This window comes from Macaca thibetana, chromosome 7 (assembly GCF_024542745.1).
Source record: "Macaca thibetana thibetana isolate TM-01 chromosome 7, ASM2454274v1, whole genome shotgun sequence".
NCBI lineage: Eukaryota > Metazoa > Chordata > Mammalia > Primates > Cercopithecidae > Macaca > Macaca thibetana.
In genome coordinates this window covers 47618049-47635590 of record NC_065584.1, presented here as the reverse complement: position 1 = coordinate 47635590, position 17542 = coordinate 47618049, and the positions used below count along the sequence as shown (strand labels likewise).

The 17542-nt window shown below is 38.2% G+C and overlaps 1 protein-coding gene across 8 annotated transcripts in view; it reads left to right on the top strand.

Annotated features, from left to right (window-relative positions):
- PCNX4 (pecanex 4) overlaps positions 1-17542 on the top strand; it is a 43373-nt gene that overhangs the window by 5851 nt on the left and 19980 nt on the right. For 2 of the 8 annotated variants that reach the window (XM_050797781.1, XM_050797782.1), the window contains 2 exons: positions 10184-10925; positions 17316-17495. In XM_050797781.1, the coding sequence (XP_050653738.1) occupies positions 10237-10925; positions 17316-17495 (869 nt within the window). In that variant the 5' untranslated portion in view covers positions 10184-10236. Of the gene's footprint in view, positions 1-4014; positions 4242-10183; positions 10926-11286; positions 17496-17542 lie in introns of those variants that run through there. The other 6 variants (XR_007727421.1, XM_050797780.1, XM_050797784.1 and 3 more) reach the window with 6 other exon arrangements.

Genomic DNA, 17542 nt, shown 5'->3' with positions numbered 1-17542 from the left:
TTCTTACCCTACCTAGTTAACCTTTTTCAAAGATTTTTAACTGACAGAATCATGGCCATTTCACAGACAACTACCCAAGAACATCTACAGATGGTGTTACTTCTGCAGTCAATGCAAGACTCAGAAACTGTCTATCCCCTTGTCAACAGGAAGTAGCCAGAAAGAACACACCACCCCTCATCCTTTTTATAACTACAGGGTCTGGATTGACAGAGCAGGAGCATCGCCATCTTGGACGAAGACCAACATTTTAAGTTTCACCTTGATCAAAATCCACCAAAATCCAAAGGGCATTAGCCTTATAGCTAAGGTCAGCATGACCATAAATCATACATAACATCTCTGACCAGAAACATTCCAAACCCCTCCTGGACCAGAGACATGCCAGCCCCAACATGACCTTCCCTCTGGCTGGAGAGATGTCAGCCCCAAGATAACCTCCCCTCCGACCAGAGACATTCCAACACTGTCATAAGCTTCTCCCCCATGTAGAAACATTCCAAGCCTGTAATAAGCTCTGTCACCAATAAATACTCCTAGTCTGTAAGAGAGAGCTTTCCTGACTGAAATTGGCCAGAAGCCTCTCTCAGGTTTATTCTCCAAAACAAACCTGTCTTTGACTGTTGAGCCACTTTTTGTTTTTCTTTCCTCTTTAACTTACACTGTGATCTTATAGAACACTCTTATTCAAAAACCCTCCAAAAGTTCCTCCAAAAGTCTTGAATTTGAATACCATTTTATAGATCCAAAGAGATGTTAATGTGCTTGTTCCTTTTCAGTCTTTCTTTTCTAGTACTTGGGTAGACTTTCCTTTCACTGGTTGGGGAGGAGGGTGCTTACCATATAACTTGTAAACCAAAGCATGAAATGTATGTTTCGGTTTAAACACCAAAGTCTTTCACCGGGTGCGGTGGCTCACGCCTGTATTCCCAGCACTTTGGGAAGACAAGGCAGGTAGATCGCCTGAGGTCAGGAGTTCAAGACCAGCCTGGTCAACATGGTGAAACCCTGTCTCTGCTAAAAATACAAAATTAGCTGAGCCTGGTGGTCCATACCTGTAATCCCAGCTACTCTGGAGGCTGAGGCAGGAGAATTCGCTTGAACCCGAGAGGCAGAGGTTGCAGTGAGCTGAGGTCATGCCATTGCACTCCAGCCTGGGCAACAAGAGTGAAACTCCGTCTCTAAAAAAAAAAAAGTATTTCAAAAGACTCCAGAATTTAGCTGTTTATCCATGGAATAGCATTCAGTTAAGATTCCATAGAGTATTTTCAGGATTATAATGGTAGCTATCTTTGCATCTCTGGATTCCTACTGGTACCCTCAACAGATAGCACTTGGCTGTCAGACAGACTTCATATGTGCATACTTTTTAGAATTGCGCTAGTAGTAGCAAGTGATTTTTATCCAGAGCAACTGAAAATTAAGTTCTTTCATATCATGCTTTTGAGTACTTAGGTGTATAGGCCAGTTTGTTTTCTTTGCTAGGTATAAAGTTTTCTGTTTTTCGAATTACAAAATGTGGTAATGCTTGGAAATGTAAAACTTTAGTATATTTCCTTGCAGATTTTGTAAAATATTTTTTAGGAACATGGATGAATACATTGTATTTATTATTGAAAATTTGTCTAATTTTTAAACAAGCAGAAATTAGTTTTTCTTGACAAGTTTGAGTTTGTTTAATTTAGGTTATTTATAAATTAACTTTATGTTTCTTGCTTAATAATGAAAATGGAAAGACTTCCAGAATTGCTTCTACCAACAACAATTATTTGAAGGGAAAATGATATGTACTGGATTGTAACCTTTGGGTTAGAGAGAGCAGTATTATCACTGAGCACCTTGTAGGTACTCAAAAGTTTGTAACTAGAAGTTTAAATTGTGGGAAGTAATAATTTATCTTTTAGCTGTTTCTTCATAGAAGGAAGAGTAACACATTTGGCCTATAATTAATAACTATCAACATTTAAATATTTAATCTTTTCTAGCATCTTCTAACAGTGCTTTAAGAAAAAGGTAATGGTCAGGTACAGTGGCTCATGCCTGTAATCCCTAATTCCAGCACTTTGGGAGGCTGAGGCAGGCGGATCTCTTGAGGTTAGGAGTTTGAGACCAGCCTGGCCAATATAGTGAAACACCATCTCTACTGGGAAAAAAAAAATACCTGGGGGTAGTGGCTCATGCCTTTAGTCCCAGCTACTTGGGAGGCTGAGGCATGAGAATCTCTTGAACCTAGGAGGCGGAGGTTACAGTGAGCCAAGATCGTGTTACTGCACTCCAGCCTGGGCAACAGACTGAGACTGTCTCAAAAAAGAAAAGGAAAGAAAAGGACAAGGTAACATAGGAAAAAAAAACGTCATGTCAAAGAGTTAATGCCCTTCATATATGAAAAGTTCTTCCAAGTTCATAAGAAAAATGTTCAAAAATGATCACTTCAATAGAAAAATAGGCAAAGGACATGAAGAGCCAATTTACAAACAAAAAAAATAGCATTTATCTACACACACACACACGCCCAAACATATATACATACATGTAATTAATTTTTTTTTTTAATTTTTGAGTTGGAGTTTCACTCTTGTTGCCCAGGCTGGAGTGCAGTCTCGCCATTTTGGCTCACTACAACCTCCACCTCCTGAGTTCAAGTGATTCTCCCGCCTCAGCCTCCCAAGTAGCTGGAATTACAGGCACCCACCACCACGCCTGGCTAACCTTTGTATTTTTAGTAGAAATGGGGTTTGGCCACGTTGGCCAGACTGGTCTTGAACTCCTGATCTCAGGTGATCTGCCTGCCTCAGCTTCTCAAAGTGCTGGGATTACAGGCTTGAGCCACCGTGCCCTCCATAATTAATATTCTTAAACCATATTCATGAAACAATGATAGGATTTTGAGGACTCAGCTCTGATTTCTTAAATCTTGCCCAAATTCCTGTCTAAGGGGCCTAGAGAGTCATGCCCTACAAATCATAAATTCTCATCAGATGGGTTTTATTTAACCCTATATATCTTGACTTACTTTCCAATCTGACTCTGGCATAATAAGGAAGAAAATCAAAATGTTTTACCCAAAAATATATTTCCTTGCCATACCTTGAAATTGCCCTGCAAAGTCTCTTGTGGGAAAAATCCACATTCTTTAATGAGGATTTTTCCCCTTTCCCCTTTGTTTTCCTTCCTTCTTGTCCAGTTCCAAGAGATAATCAGCTAAGAGCCAGGCACCCTTTTAAGTCTGATAAGAAACATTTTACCACCTGCTGTCTGAAGTCTGCTGAGAGCTTCCTCTGCACAATAAAACTTAGTCTCCACAGTCCTTTATCTTAACCTGAACATTTCCTTTCTGTTGATCCCAGGTCTTCAGATAAACTCATCCTATTGTCAACCAGAAAATGTTTAAATTTACCTATAGTCTGGAAGCCCTTGCTTTGAGTTGTCCTGCCTTTCTAAACCAGACCAATGTATTTCTTAAATGTATTTGATGTCTTATGTCTCTCTAAAATATATATAACTAAGCTGTACCCCAACCACCTTGGGCACATGTTTTTAGGACCTCCTGAGGGTTGTGTCTGGGCTATGGTCACTCATATTTGGCTCAGAATAAATCTCTTAAAATATTCTATATAGTTCAACTTTTTTTCATCAACAATTTCATAAAAAGGAACACTCAGAGATTAAAGAAGAGCTCTTAGAAGTTAAAAAAGTGAACAAAGATTTGATAAATTTCTACACATCTATTAGAAGATAGTCTCCTGAAAGTACAACAAAAATATAGTTAAGACAAGTGCCTCAGTGCAGAAGTACTCCTTACTATCACCTCACCTGTTATGATGACTACTATCAAAAAGACAAAAGATGAGTGTTGGTGAGGATGTGGAGGAATTGGAACCCTTGTATGCTGGGTGGGAATGCAAAATTGTGCAGCCACTATGCCAAAACAGTATGGAGGTTTCTTTAAAAAAAAAAAAAAAATCTAGCAATTTTGCTTTTGGGTATTTATACAAAGTAATTGAAATCAAGATAAAAGTGATACTTGCCCTCGCATGTTCATTGCAGCATTATTGAACTTAAATGTCCATCAACAGATAAATGGTTAAAGAAAATGTGGTATAGACAGACGATGGAATATTATTCAGCCTTAAAAAAAAAAAAGGAAACCATGCCATATGTAACAACAGATGAACCTTGAAGGCATTATGATAAGTGAAGCCAGTGACAGAAGGACAACTACTACGTTCCACTTATGTGAGGTATCTAAAATAGACAAACTCCAAATCAGTGAGTAGAATGGTGATTGCCAGAGAATTGGGGGAGGGAAAATGGGGAGTTGCTATTAAACAGGTATGAAGTTTTAATTATGCAAAATGAACAAGTTCTAGAGATCTGCTCTACAACGTTGTGCCTGTAGCTGACAACACTGTATTGTACACTTAAATGTTTAACAGTAGATCTCATGTTAGTGTTCCTACCACAATAAAAAATCAAAATCCTAACAAACAGGAAGAAAGAGGGATTCAATAAATGAAATCAACCAATCAATAAAAATAATATGATAGATTTGAAAAATTTTACTAAACAAAAATCAATCACTACAACTTCTCAAAATTTTTTTGTTGAACTTAGAGAAATATATATTTAATCCAAAAATGTGGCCACTTTTGTTTTTTTTGTGTGTGTTTAACAGATTTTTAGTGTGGTGTTATATATGTCTGAGTTACATACAGTTTTGGTAACTAAGAATTCCTCTCAGTACATTGCCAAATTGATCTCTGTTTCTTATTCTTCTGAGTAATGCATAAGAAATACAACTCCCAAATAAAGCAACATTACTGTGGCTATTTTGTTGGTTCACTTTCATAGTAGTATATGAAGAAAGCCTATGGCTTAAATCAATGTTGCAATGTCATCTTTATCCCTTCAGTTCTCTTTTCATAGTTTTGTTTTTTTTTCCTAAGTCTTGAGCCATTTTTAATTTGAATATTGTAGAGGTGGCATCCATACCAATGCATCAGTTCTTCTGGGAATTATTTGTCTTTCAGAACTACGTGCCAAATTCTCACTGGGGGAGTACATTTTAGTTATTGTGAATTTGTTTTCTATGCTAGTAATTCAGGTTAGCATTTAGAAGATTTCTCTATATAAATGAAACTGTTGTCCCCTATAAATAAAGTATTTTCAAATTCTTCAATATTTTTAAATGTTCCAGGATCTGTAATTAAAATTAAATGTCAACGGGTACCAGTGAATCATAATTTTTGTCTTCATACTTCCTTAATGAGTTGTTAGTATCCATCATGTAATCCTCTTTTATCCTTAAAAAGAAAATAGAAACACCCATACTTTAAATCAGTCTTTAGGTCTGATATGCTTGCTACCTGTCAAATTTCCCTGATAGTTTTTTGCTTGTGTACCTCTGTTCATGACATTCCTCCTTAACTGGCATACCCTTTCAGTTCTCGATTTGGCTCAATCTTTAAGATCCTGTGGAATCCCAGGCCAGTGTTTCTTAAAGTAGTTTCGATAAAACATCAGTTACGTGATCTGTTATTAGATATCATGGAAAAAGTGGGTTCCAAGGTCAAATGAATTTGGAAAACTCAAATGACACATTTTAAGCAGACTTGCAGAAGTGTTTTTAATATCAAAGATCTCAAAATCTTTAATCTGCTAATATCCATTGTGACTCTTCAAGATGACAGTATAGTGTATAATTTTTCAAACTGCTTTGACTACAGACGCCTTTTCAGCATATATTCTGTGGGACACATGATCCTGTATCTTTCAGCCTTTTAAAAATTGTTCACTCAAATCACCATACCAGTGTCCTCTCCCATGTTTCTTAGGCTTCTTGAGGGAACATACATTCTCTTTGTACTTCTTGGTCTGGTCTCACTCAATTCTTGATTTCTCCCACTTTATTTTGCCTCTTATGCCTACTGTTCTATGTCTGCCCTTCTTTCTCAGTATGAACTAGTTCTTCCTTTCCTGATGATGCAGGTTAAAGCATAGTATGGGACAGGAAGCAAATTAAAATTGGACTTCTGACATCTTAAAATTCTCCAGTCATTTCCTTCACAGGAGAAACCCAGCCATATTTCTCCCTCAGGCTCATCCTGCTCCTGTGTCGCTATGTGGTATATTGATCTAGCCAGAATCTTCCCTGAACCAGTAATACTATGAATAGATAGTATTATTTGCTCCGTAAAAAATAAGATACTTTCCAAACATTTTAAAACTGAATAAACAGTTTATAGGCTTACTATTTTGAGTAGAGTAGGATATGCTGCAAGTTTTTGAAAATGGTAAATACGGCCAGGCGCGGTGACTCATGCCTGTAATCCCAGTAGGCGGAGATCATGAGGTCAGGAGTTCGAGACCAGCCTGACCAACACGGTGAAATCCCATCTCTACTAAAAATATAAAAATTAGCCAAGTGTGGTGGCACACACCTGTAATCCAAGCTACTCAGGAGGCTGAGGCAGGAGAATTGCTTGAACCCGGGAGGTAGAGGTTGCAGTGTTCTGAGATCACACCACTGCATTGCAGCCTGGGTGACAGAGCAAGACTCCATCTCAAAAAAAAAAAAAAGAAAGAAAATGGAAAATACTCCCAGCTTCCCTTTAAGACAGCAATATGACATATTTTCCAACTTTAATTGTCTTATTTAGGCTGTGTCATTAAAGTATTACATGCTTCTCCCTGGAAAGGTATTTTGCTAAATATGGGGAATCAAGAATCTCAAGATGTGGCCTCTGTATTTATCCGTTTTCACACTGATGATAAAGACATACCCGAGACTGGGTTATTTATAAAGGAAAAGAGGTTTAATGTACTCACAATTTCTCATGGCTGAGAAGGCCTCACGATCATGGTGGAAGGTGAAAGGCATGTGTTACGTGGCAGCAGACGAGAGAAAATAAGAACTGAGGCCGGGCGCGGTGGCTCAAGCCTGTAATCCCAGCACTTTGGGAGGCAGAGACGGGCGGATCACAGAGGTCAGGAAATCGAGACCATCCTGGCTGAGTGAAACCCCGTCTCTACTAAAAAAAAAAAAAAATACAAAAAACTAGCCAGGCGAGGTGGCGGGCGCCTGTAGTCCCAGCTACCTGGGAGGCTGAGGCAGGAGAATGGCGTAAACCCGGGAGGCGGAGCTTGCAGTGAGCTGAGATCCGGCCACTGCACTCCAGCCTGGGCGATAGAGCAAGACTCCGTCTCAACAAAAAAAAAAAAAAAAAAAAAAAAAAAGAAAATAAGAACTGAGTGAAAGAGGTTTCCCCTTATAAAACCATCACATCTTGTGAGACTTATTCACTACCATAAGAACAGTATGGAGGAAACCACTCCCATGATTCAGTTACCTCCCACAGGGTCCCTCCCACAACACATGGGAATTATGGGAGCTACAAGTCGAGATGAGATTTGGGTGGGGGAACCGCCAAACCGTATCAGCCCCTATGCCCAATAACATATTGGTAGAGAAAATAAATAAACCTGAAAAGATAAAATGTAAAGAGGTGAACAATACAAGAAGTTACTCCAAGAATGCCGTATACTCATACATGTTACAAGGTTGAGTATCCTTTATCCAAAATCCTTGAGACCAGAAGTGTTTTGGATTTGGGTTCCCCCCCCCAGATTTTGGAATGTTTACATTATACCAATTATGCATCCCAAATCCAAAAATCAGAAATGCCCCGTTAAGCATCTCCTTTGAGTATCATGTTGGCACTTAAAAAGTTTCAACTTTTGGAGGATTTTGGATATTCAGATTTGTGATGTCCAACTTGTAGTATGTAGAACAAGCAGTGGTTTTGGTATACAGAGAGAAGAGATACTCAGCTACACCAAACTGCTCTGCAAAATTTTCAGAAATGTCTTAAAAGTTGTTTAACGTTACGAATTAGGGAAGGGAGGAGAGGACATCATCCTAGGCAAAGGAGAGAGTATGAGCTCAGTGGTACCCAGGAAGAAAAACATAGAACGTATATACAGGGTGTGAGGTTGAGAGTTCTGGAGGACATTTGGTAATTTGAAGAGATGTTAAATGTTACATATAAAAGACACACAGCTTAGTTAATATTCCTTCTGAAACTTTTTATATATATGCAAGCCATATACAGCAATCTATATATATAGATGTGTGTACTCTTTTTTGGATACTACTGATACTGATTTGTATCAGTAGTGTGTTTATTTTACTTTTCAGCATATCATGGGCATCTTTCCATGTTTCCATAATAATAACGCTTCAGATATTGCACTGTTTGGAATATGATCACAGATTATTTCATCAAATGGATGAAAACATTTAAACAAAACTTTACAAAAGACCCAGAAATACTAACATGCAGATAGATAATCTGGTTTATAAAGTATCTTTACTTTCCCAGGAAGCCACTCTACCTTGTTTCCGAGTTATCTCAGTAGAGCCAGAAGGGCCAACTTTCACCTAACTCCTTGGGGAAATTTCAGGCACATCCACATTCTTCAAAATCCAGGCCATCCATCCAAGTTCATTTTCCTGTCTGATGGCATCTTCCATAGATAACTTATGTCAGAATGTTTATCCCCTCCCACAGGAGTGTGACCCTCCTTACCCATTGGCTTCTATAAGACAAAGTGGAATATTGTACACTGAGCGTACGAGACAAGCTCATACAAAGGGGAAGGAGGCACTCTTTCCATTCCCTAAGATTGACCAGTAGACCACTAACGTTCGATTTGGCCCTGTAGTTCTGTTATTTTGTGAGTATAGTCATCCCTTGGTATCTGTGAAGGATAGGTTCTAGGACCTCTCTCAGATACCAGAATCCAAGGATGTTCAAGTCTCTGATATAAAATGGTATCGTATATGCATATAACCTATGCACTTCCTCCCTGTACTTTAAATCATTTCTAGATTACTTAGAATACCTAATACTATATAAATGCTAAATAAATAGCTGTACTTTATTATTTAGGGAATAATAATGGGAAAAAAATCTGTACATGTTCAGTACAGATAGTTATTTTCCTGACTATTTTGTCTGTGGTTGGTTGAATCCATGGATGCAGAACCCACAGACACAGAGGGCCAGCTGTACTTGCAGGGCTGTCCTGTGAGTTAAAAGCTGTGATTCATTCTATGCAGAACTAAGACCAATGACTGGAAGATGTAAGAAGATAGATGTTTACAATTTTTAAAACTCCATAGCGGTATAACAAAGAGGTGATCTAAGGTACTAATTCTTAAAGGTGACCCCCCAAACTTTTCATGCTGCCCCAAATTTCTCTCCAGAATTGATACTGGTTAGGTAGAACTGACTAGAGGAAAGATTATGTTTAAACTGACTGAAAGAAAGGCTATTTTAAGATAGCTTTAAATTTAATTTTTCCTTTCTAGCCTAACATGATCCACCAAAGTAATACTTTGCTAGCTGGTTTTGTGTAGGGTAACTGTTTTTCAGAATAAGCTGCAAAGATTAAGGAAAAGTTGAACTGAAGATAACTTATGTTATTTGATACTTAGATTTTATGGCTATTGAATAAAAGTAGCCTAAATTGATTTGAGTTGAAAGTATTGACATTTTGGACTTTCCATTGACCTCAGAATTTAAATATGTGAGTTAAAGTCTAATTCCAAATATTAGGTTATAAATGAATAAAGAATATGATTTTTTTAAAAAAAGAAATAAGGCTGAGCACAATGGCTCATGCCTGTAATCCCAGCACTTTGGTAGGCGAGGCAGGAGGATCACTTGAGCCCAGATACTCAAGACCAGCCTGGTGGGTAACATGGCAAAACCCCATCTCTACAAAAAATAAAAAGTTAGCCAGGCATAGGGGCATGTTCCTATAGTCCCAGCTACTCAGGAGGCTAATGTGGGAGAATCACTTGAGCTTGGGAGGTCAAGGCTGCAGTGAGCTGTGATCACGACAGTACTCTCCAGCTTGGGTGACAGAGTGATACCCTCTTTCAAAAAATAAAATAACTGAGCATATTTATTTTGTTTATAATATGTTATAAACAAACTAACACTAAGTTGCTATAAAACACTGTCAAGTATGTGTCAGGAAGGGGTCTGAGAAGTACAGTTATAAATCCTACCCTTGAAGGAAGTAAGGAGATAAAATAGTAGTGTGAGGTTTTTCCTCACAGGTTTTAAGTATGACATTTTCGAACAGTGACTTTTTTTTAATTTTTATTTTTTAGAAACTGCTGTGTTACAGAAAAGCATATGACTTTCAGAATAATCCCGAGTGAGGATGAGTCCAGATGTGCCTCTACTGAATGATTACAAGCAGGACTTCTTTCTGAAGCGCTTTCCACAGACTGTCCTTGGAGGCCCTCGATTCAAATTAGGCTATTGTGCCCCTCCTTACATATATGTTAATCAAATTATTCTTTTTCTAATGCCATGGGTTTGGGGTGGAGTCGGAACACTTTTGTACCAGTTAGGCATCCTGAAAGACTATTACACAGCAGCACTTTCAGGTGGATTAATGCTTTTTACTGCATTTGTCATCCAGTTCACAAGTTTATACGCCAGAAACAAATCAGCAACAGTAGAAAGAATACTAGCCACGGATATCTTAGCAGAGGAGGATGAACATGAATTTACAAGTTGTGCTGGTGCTGAGACTGTCAAATTTCTCATTCCTGGCAAGAAATATGTAGTCAATACAGTTTTTCATTCTGTTCTTGCTGGATTAGCGTGTGGTCTTGGAACATGGTATCTGCTCCCAAATAGAATAACCTTGCTGTATGGCAGTACAGGAGGCACTGCTCTACTGTTCTTCTTTGGATGGATGACATTATGTATAGGAGAATATTCATTAATTGTAAACACAGCTACAGAGACTGCAACTTTCCAAACACAGGATACTTATGAAATTACTCCTCTTATGAGACCTCTTTATATTTTTTTCTTTGTTTCTGTGGATCTGGCACACAGGTAAAAACCTACCAAATACTTTGTAACTTGCTTTGTTTTTAAGTATACAGAGTAAGAGAGCTCTCCTTTTAGTGTTACAAAAAAATGAATCCATGGACTAAAAATAAACCATTGGATGACAGGTTATTTTGATAATTATTCTTTCAGGATTAATCTCTGTAAAACATACTAAAGCAATAGTTGAAATTTATTAAAGAGTTTTTTAAAAAACCCTTTTTGAGATAAGGAACTTTTCAATTTTGTGTTTCACTTTAAATAAGGAGCTTTGAGTTTTTAGGATAGCCTGGCTGAAACCTGTGTAAGGAGATGGAACTTTCCTGTGGGGGGGAAAGGAAGAATTTAGAATTTATACACATAAGTATTATATAAAAATTGAGTGACTTTAAGACAAATAGAAAATTTATTTCTAATTTTGTGATAGCAACAATAGTAGAAGTAATATTGATTTTTTAAAAACCAACTTGTTACAGAAGAAAAGTAGAAAATAGTTTTTTTAACAAACATGATTGTTTACAAAATTGTTTGATAACCCCTTTTACTTGCCTTTTCAAGTTTGACTTTTCTTTCTCTGTCTCTATAGATTGCAGCTTTCTTTTCTTAGGTTAGTGTCCAGGTAGATATGTTCAGGCATGTTACGGTGTGAATATTTGTGCCTCTCCAGAATTCATATATTACAGTCTTAAACCCCAATGTGATAGTATTTGGAGATGGGGCCTTTGGGAGGTAATTAGGTCATGAAGGTGGGTCCCTGGTATGATGGGACTAGTCCCCTTGTGAGAGGAGGTACCAGAGAGCTTGATCTCTCCCTCTCTGTGCCATCTAAGGACACAGCAAGAAGGTGGCCACCTGCAAGCCAAAGAAGAGAGCTCTCACCAAAACCTGACCATACTGGCAGCCTGATCTTGGACTTCCAGCCTTCAGAACTGTGAGAAAATAAATTTCTGTTCTTTAAGCTACTCAGCCTATGGCATTTGTTATGGCAGCCTGTGCTGATTAAGATTTTGCTACTAAGAAGTGGGATGCCTTTGTAACAAATACCTAAAGATGTGGAAATGGCTTTGTAACTGTTGGTAATGGGTAGAGGCTGAAAGAGATTTTTTTGTTTCTTTGTTTTGTTTTGTTTTGTTTGAAATGGAGTCTTTGCTCCATCGCCCAGGCTGGGGTGCAGTGGCACAATCTCAGCTCACTGCAACCTCCGCCTCCTGGCTTCAAGTGATTCTCCTCCCTGAGCCTCCTGAACAGCTGCGTTTATGCGCCACCACACCTGGCTAATTTTCATATTTTTAGTAGAGACAGGGTTTCGCCATGTTGGCCAGGCTGGTCCCAAACTCCTGACCTCAAGTGATCCACTCGCCTCGGCCTCCCAAGTTCTGGGATTACAGGCTTGAGCCATCACGCCCAGCCAAGGCTGGAAGAGTTTTGATGTGCATGCTAGAAATATGGACATTAAGGGTGATTCTGATGAAGTCTGAAGTCCCCTGAACCCAGAGGAAAGGCAGTCCTTGTTACAAAGTATCAAAGAACTTAGCTGAACTGTGTCCTAGTGTTTTGTGGAAGGTAGAACTTTAGAGCCATGAAGTTGGATACCTACGTAAGGAGAGTTCAAAGCAGTGTTGAAAGGAGCAGTTGGCTTCTCCTGACGGTTTCTAGTAGAATGTGAAAGGAGAGAGATGAATTGAAGAAGGGATTAAGCAAGAAAAGGAACCAGAACTTGAAGATTTGGAAAATTTTCAGCCTGGATTATCCACATTGTAAAACATGAGAAAGCATATTCTGAAGAGAACACCAAAAGTGTGGGGCTGGACTGTCACTCAGTAAAGAGCTTTTGGCATTATATGAGTAGGAACACTGCCAGTTTGAATTGAAGCGGTTGGAGACAGGAAGTAATGAAGGCCGACAGTCAAACTTCTTCGATTTGACAGGATGTAATGATAGAACTGTTCAGCCACAAACGTGCAGTATTCTTCTAGAAAAGGAGAAAATGATGCCAAAGGTGATTTAAGGGTCTTGAGGGCTACCACCTCAGTTTCAACAAGTCAGATAGCCTCTACCCAAAGCCTTGGGAGCAGTACTGAACTTCAGAGCCACAGAAGCAGTACCCTCACCTAGAGCAGTGGCAGTGACCTTCCACCCCAGTGGCCTGGATGGCAGAGTATGGAACCAAACAGAATTATTCTCAAGCTCTTAGATCTATTGGAATTTGCCTTGCTAGGTTTTGACTTTCTTGGGATCATCACCCTTTTTTTCCTGTTTCTCCTATTGGAGTGCGGATGTCTCTTCTATACCTGCCCTACCCTTAGATTTTGGAAGCACATAACTCATCTGGTTTCACAGGTTCACAGCTGGAGAGGAATTTTGCTTCAGGATGGATTGTACGTAGGTCTCATCCATATGTGATTTAGATGAGACTTTGGACTTTAGCCATCGGAGTTAATGCTAGAATGAGTGAAGACTTTGGGGGATATGGGGATGGAATGAACGTATTTTGCATTTGAAAAGGACATGAGTTTTGAGGGGCCAGGGATGGAATGTTATAGACTAATTGTGTTCCCTCAAAAATGTTTACGTTGAAGCCGTAACCCCCAATGTGATGGTGTCTGGAGATGGGCCTCTGGGAGGTAGTTTATGAAGGTGAGACCCTAGTCTGATAGGATAGTGCCCTTAGGAGAGACACCAAAGAGCTTGGTGTCTCTCTTTTTGCCACATAAAGACACAGCAAAAAGGCAGCCATGTGTAAGCCAGGAAGAGAGTCCTCACCAGAACCTGACTATACTGGCAGCCTGATCTTGTACTTGTAGCCCCCAGAACTGTTAGAAAATAAATTTCTGTTGTTTAAGCCACTCAGTCTGTAGTATTTTGCTATGGCAGCCCAAGCTGATTAAGACAAGGCATTTAAAAATATTAAGTCAGTTTGGGCACTGAAACTGACCTCTTCTTGGGTGTCTGTTTGCAATTTCTTAACTTTTTTTTTTTTTTTTTTTGAGATGGAGTCTCGCTCTGTCGCCCAGGCTGGAGTGCAGTGGCGCGATCTCAGCTCACTGCAAGCTCCGCCTCCAGGGTTCACGCCATTCTCCTGCCTCAGCCTCCCGAGTAGGTGGGACTACAGACGCCCGCCACCGCGCCCGGCTAATTTTTTGTATTTTTAGTGGAGACAGGGTTTCACCGTATTAGCCAGGATGGTCTCGATCTCCTGACCTCGTGATCCGCCCATCTCGGCCTCCTAAAGTGCTGGGATTATAGGCGTGAGCCACCGCGCCAGGCCAATTTCTTAACTTTTAATCTCTTCTAGTTACACTGCATTTATGAACCAGAGGGCGGTGTAATGCCCATGTAATTCTTCACCTAACCAAAACTGTAAGGGGAGGATTAATAAACAGGAAATCCATTTATAATTGGTTTCTTAATACCACCACCATTTACTGACTATAAAATATATTCCAGTTAAATACTTGTTTTGGAAAGTTAGTAAAATTGAATTTAAGTGTGTGTGTATACATGATTGCCTTTAAAATATTTAAAATTTATAAGGTGGTTATTTTCAGAATACAAATTACTGAGTTACTGTCTCTGTATCCCATTTCTGAGATCAGAAATTGAATGCCTGATGTAATCTTTGGATTCAAAATGATGTCCTAAGTTCTTTAATTTTAAAAAAGAATATTTTAATTTAGTTTTCCTGACATTCTGCATTACTCATTTCTAAAAGTACATAAAAGGTTTTTTACTAAAATCTTGTTGGATTTAATACACAGTTTTAATGTTTAAGATTTGATAATTACAAAGAGTTATTTGTTTTTGTTTTTTTAACTGTAACTAAAAAGACAAAGCCAGTCCCCACATCGATTTTTAGAGAAGAAAAATGACTATTTTATCCAGAAAAATTACCTCCGGTTTCACTTTTGATTCAGAAAATAATAGAATTGAGATCATCTCTAGACAATAGGTGTGATACTGCAGCCAAATGATGTATGAAATGCATGGACTCTTCAAATTTGGCCAGTTGACAGGTAAATTGTTTCTTAGTTTTATTTCAGAAGATACGAAAGGAAGCGGAAGAGGTGAACCCCACAACGTGGTAATCTTTTCCTTCCCCATTCTTTACCTAGTACAGTTGTGTAATAATACTTTTAAATGACTTTTTCTGTGCATTTTAATTTTTATCAAAAACATTATATCTCCAGTGCTTAGCTCAGACACTCGGGAATTGTTTGAATGAATGATACACATGTACATCATCTTAGCCACTGTAGAAAACATCTTTTTTCTTGACATGTGGATCTTAGTGAGTGTGCAGAATTTGAAACATTTTTATAGCTGTTAGGTTCCAAACTAAGTTGTCATCTTAAGGGCTGAGATTTTTTTTACCCTAGAACATTTTTATTATATTATCAGAAATATTATAATTTAAATGTTTTTCCATATTAAAGAATTAACCACAATAATGATCCATTTGGAGCTAAGTCCTATATACAGGAAAATAATCACAATGTTTGATTACTTCAATTATGTTATCCTTGAATATAAATACTTTACTTTGCCATTGCTTATTGTTAAAGGACCAAAAGAGATTTAGGGGTAGAATCTAGTTTTGATAAAAGGTTTCTTGAGCGCACATTCTTTTTACACAAATTATCCTATTCTTGATAGAGGGGTGTTGTCTTGGGGAAAAAATAAAAAGACTGTACCAATCTCTATGTTTTCCTTGACCTTCCTGTGGCTTACTATGTATATATGGTTTGATTTTCTTGATTTTGTTGTTACTTGAATGGTTTCTACTCAGAATGAAATGAATTTTATTTTATAAAAAAGTATTGTCCTCTAATTTAGTATCACATTGTTAATCTTGTGTTCATTAATTCTCTGCTTATAAAAATTTGAAGGGCATACATTATGAGGCAGAGCACATTAATTGGCATAGTCCTGACATCTGTGTGAGCAAACATACAATGCCATTACTATATTATATCCATAGTTGCTGTACATTTGCTTTGGGATTGTCAGCATATGCTTAAGTGGATAATTATTTCAGAAATTGTCTTTCTTTATTGTTATTATTATTTTTTTTTGAGACGGAGTTTTGCTCTTGTTGCCCAGGCTGAAGTGCAATTGTGTGATCTCGGTTGACTGGAACCTCTGCCTCCTGGGTTCAAGCAATTCTCCTGCCTCAGCCTCCCAAGTAGCTGAGATTACAGGCGCCCACCACCACGCCCAGCTAATTTTTGTATTTTTAGTAGAGATGGGGTTTCGCCATGTTGGCCAGGCTGGTCTCGAACTCCTGACCTCAGGTGATCCACCCACCTTGGCCTCCCAAAGTGCTGGGATTACAGGTGTGAGCCACTGCGCCCGGCCCCAGAAATTGTCTTTCTCCTCAACTTGGATTCCCAGTAGTTCGGGTATTCAAGTACAATTATGCTGTAAGTTTTGAGATTTTGTTGTCTTTTGAAAGTTATCTTTGGAACCCCAGAAGTACTCTGACCTTATTGGTCTCTGGACACAGTGTTTGATTAGTGTTATTTTTTTTAAAATTCATAATATATTGATAATATGTATAGTCCTGTGCTTTAAAATTAAATTATTTGAAGCAGTTTGATGATAGTACATTTAACTGTTAAGTGCTGTGCCAAGTTTGAGTTTTTCCACTTAAGGTAGAGGTAGTCACTCGTTTATGAGGAGATTGTAATGTGCAAGTTTGTGTTCTCAAATTCATACCACTGCTTATGCAAAATGGAACAATGCTGTAAATGCTAGTTAAGTTGTTAGGTTAACCTGCAGAGATACAGTCATAACCTGAGTTGCTCATTTCTGATATTAACCATTCCAATGTTAAATTCTGGGAGCAGGACAGTACAAGACAAAGAGGAAGAGAAGAGCTTTCCCCTTTTTTTTTTAGCTGCTAATGTATGAATGTGAGTAAGGCTTTGACTTTCCAAAGTTACTTGAAATTTTAAATTATAAAATTTTAAAACTCTGAAGAATCATTGGTAGAATTTCAGCCAATGTAGTAATTTAGACATTTAGGGGAGAAATGTTTATGCTCTGGCCTCAGTTGTTCAGTTTTACAAATTCCTGTATTCAATTTACTTACTACTCAATGATGGCTTTTAATTACTTCCTCCTCCTTTACACATTTGAGTTCACATATTCTCTAAATGCTAAGCTTGTACACAATTGTGTAGGGGTAGTTGCTGATGTAGAAGGACACTTGTCACAATTTGTATGTATTGATCATTTAAAAGTTGGGACTAAGACTGTGTGTAGCGTGTGTGTGTGGTTTTGTTTTTTTTTTTTTTTTTTTGGAAGGGAGTGTGTTGTTATTCTGTGTTGCTTTGCTTTTCCTTAAAAGATCCTCTTCTATATATTTTGTGTGATTTAAATGTTCTTTTTTTATAGGTTTATGGTAAATATGCCAGCTCTAGAACAAATGAATCAGATTTTACACATCTTGTTTGTATTCTTACCCTTTCTGTGGGCACTTGGGATTCTGCCCCCACCCGATGCACTTTTCTTATGGGCAATGGAGCAGATTTTAGAGTTCGGCCTTGGAGGCTCATCTATGTCAACCCACCTACGGTATTTATTTTTAAATATTGATGTTATATGTAACTTATTCTTAAAGA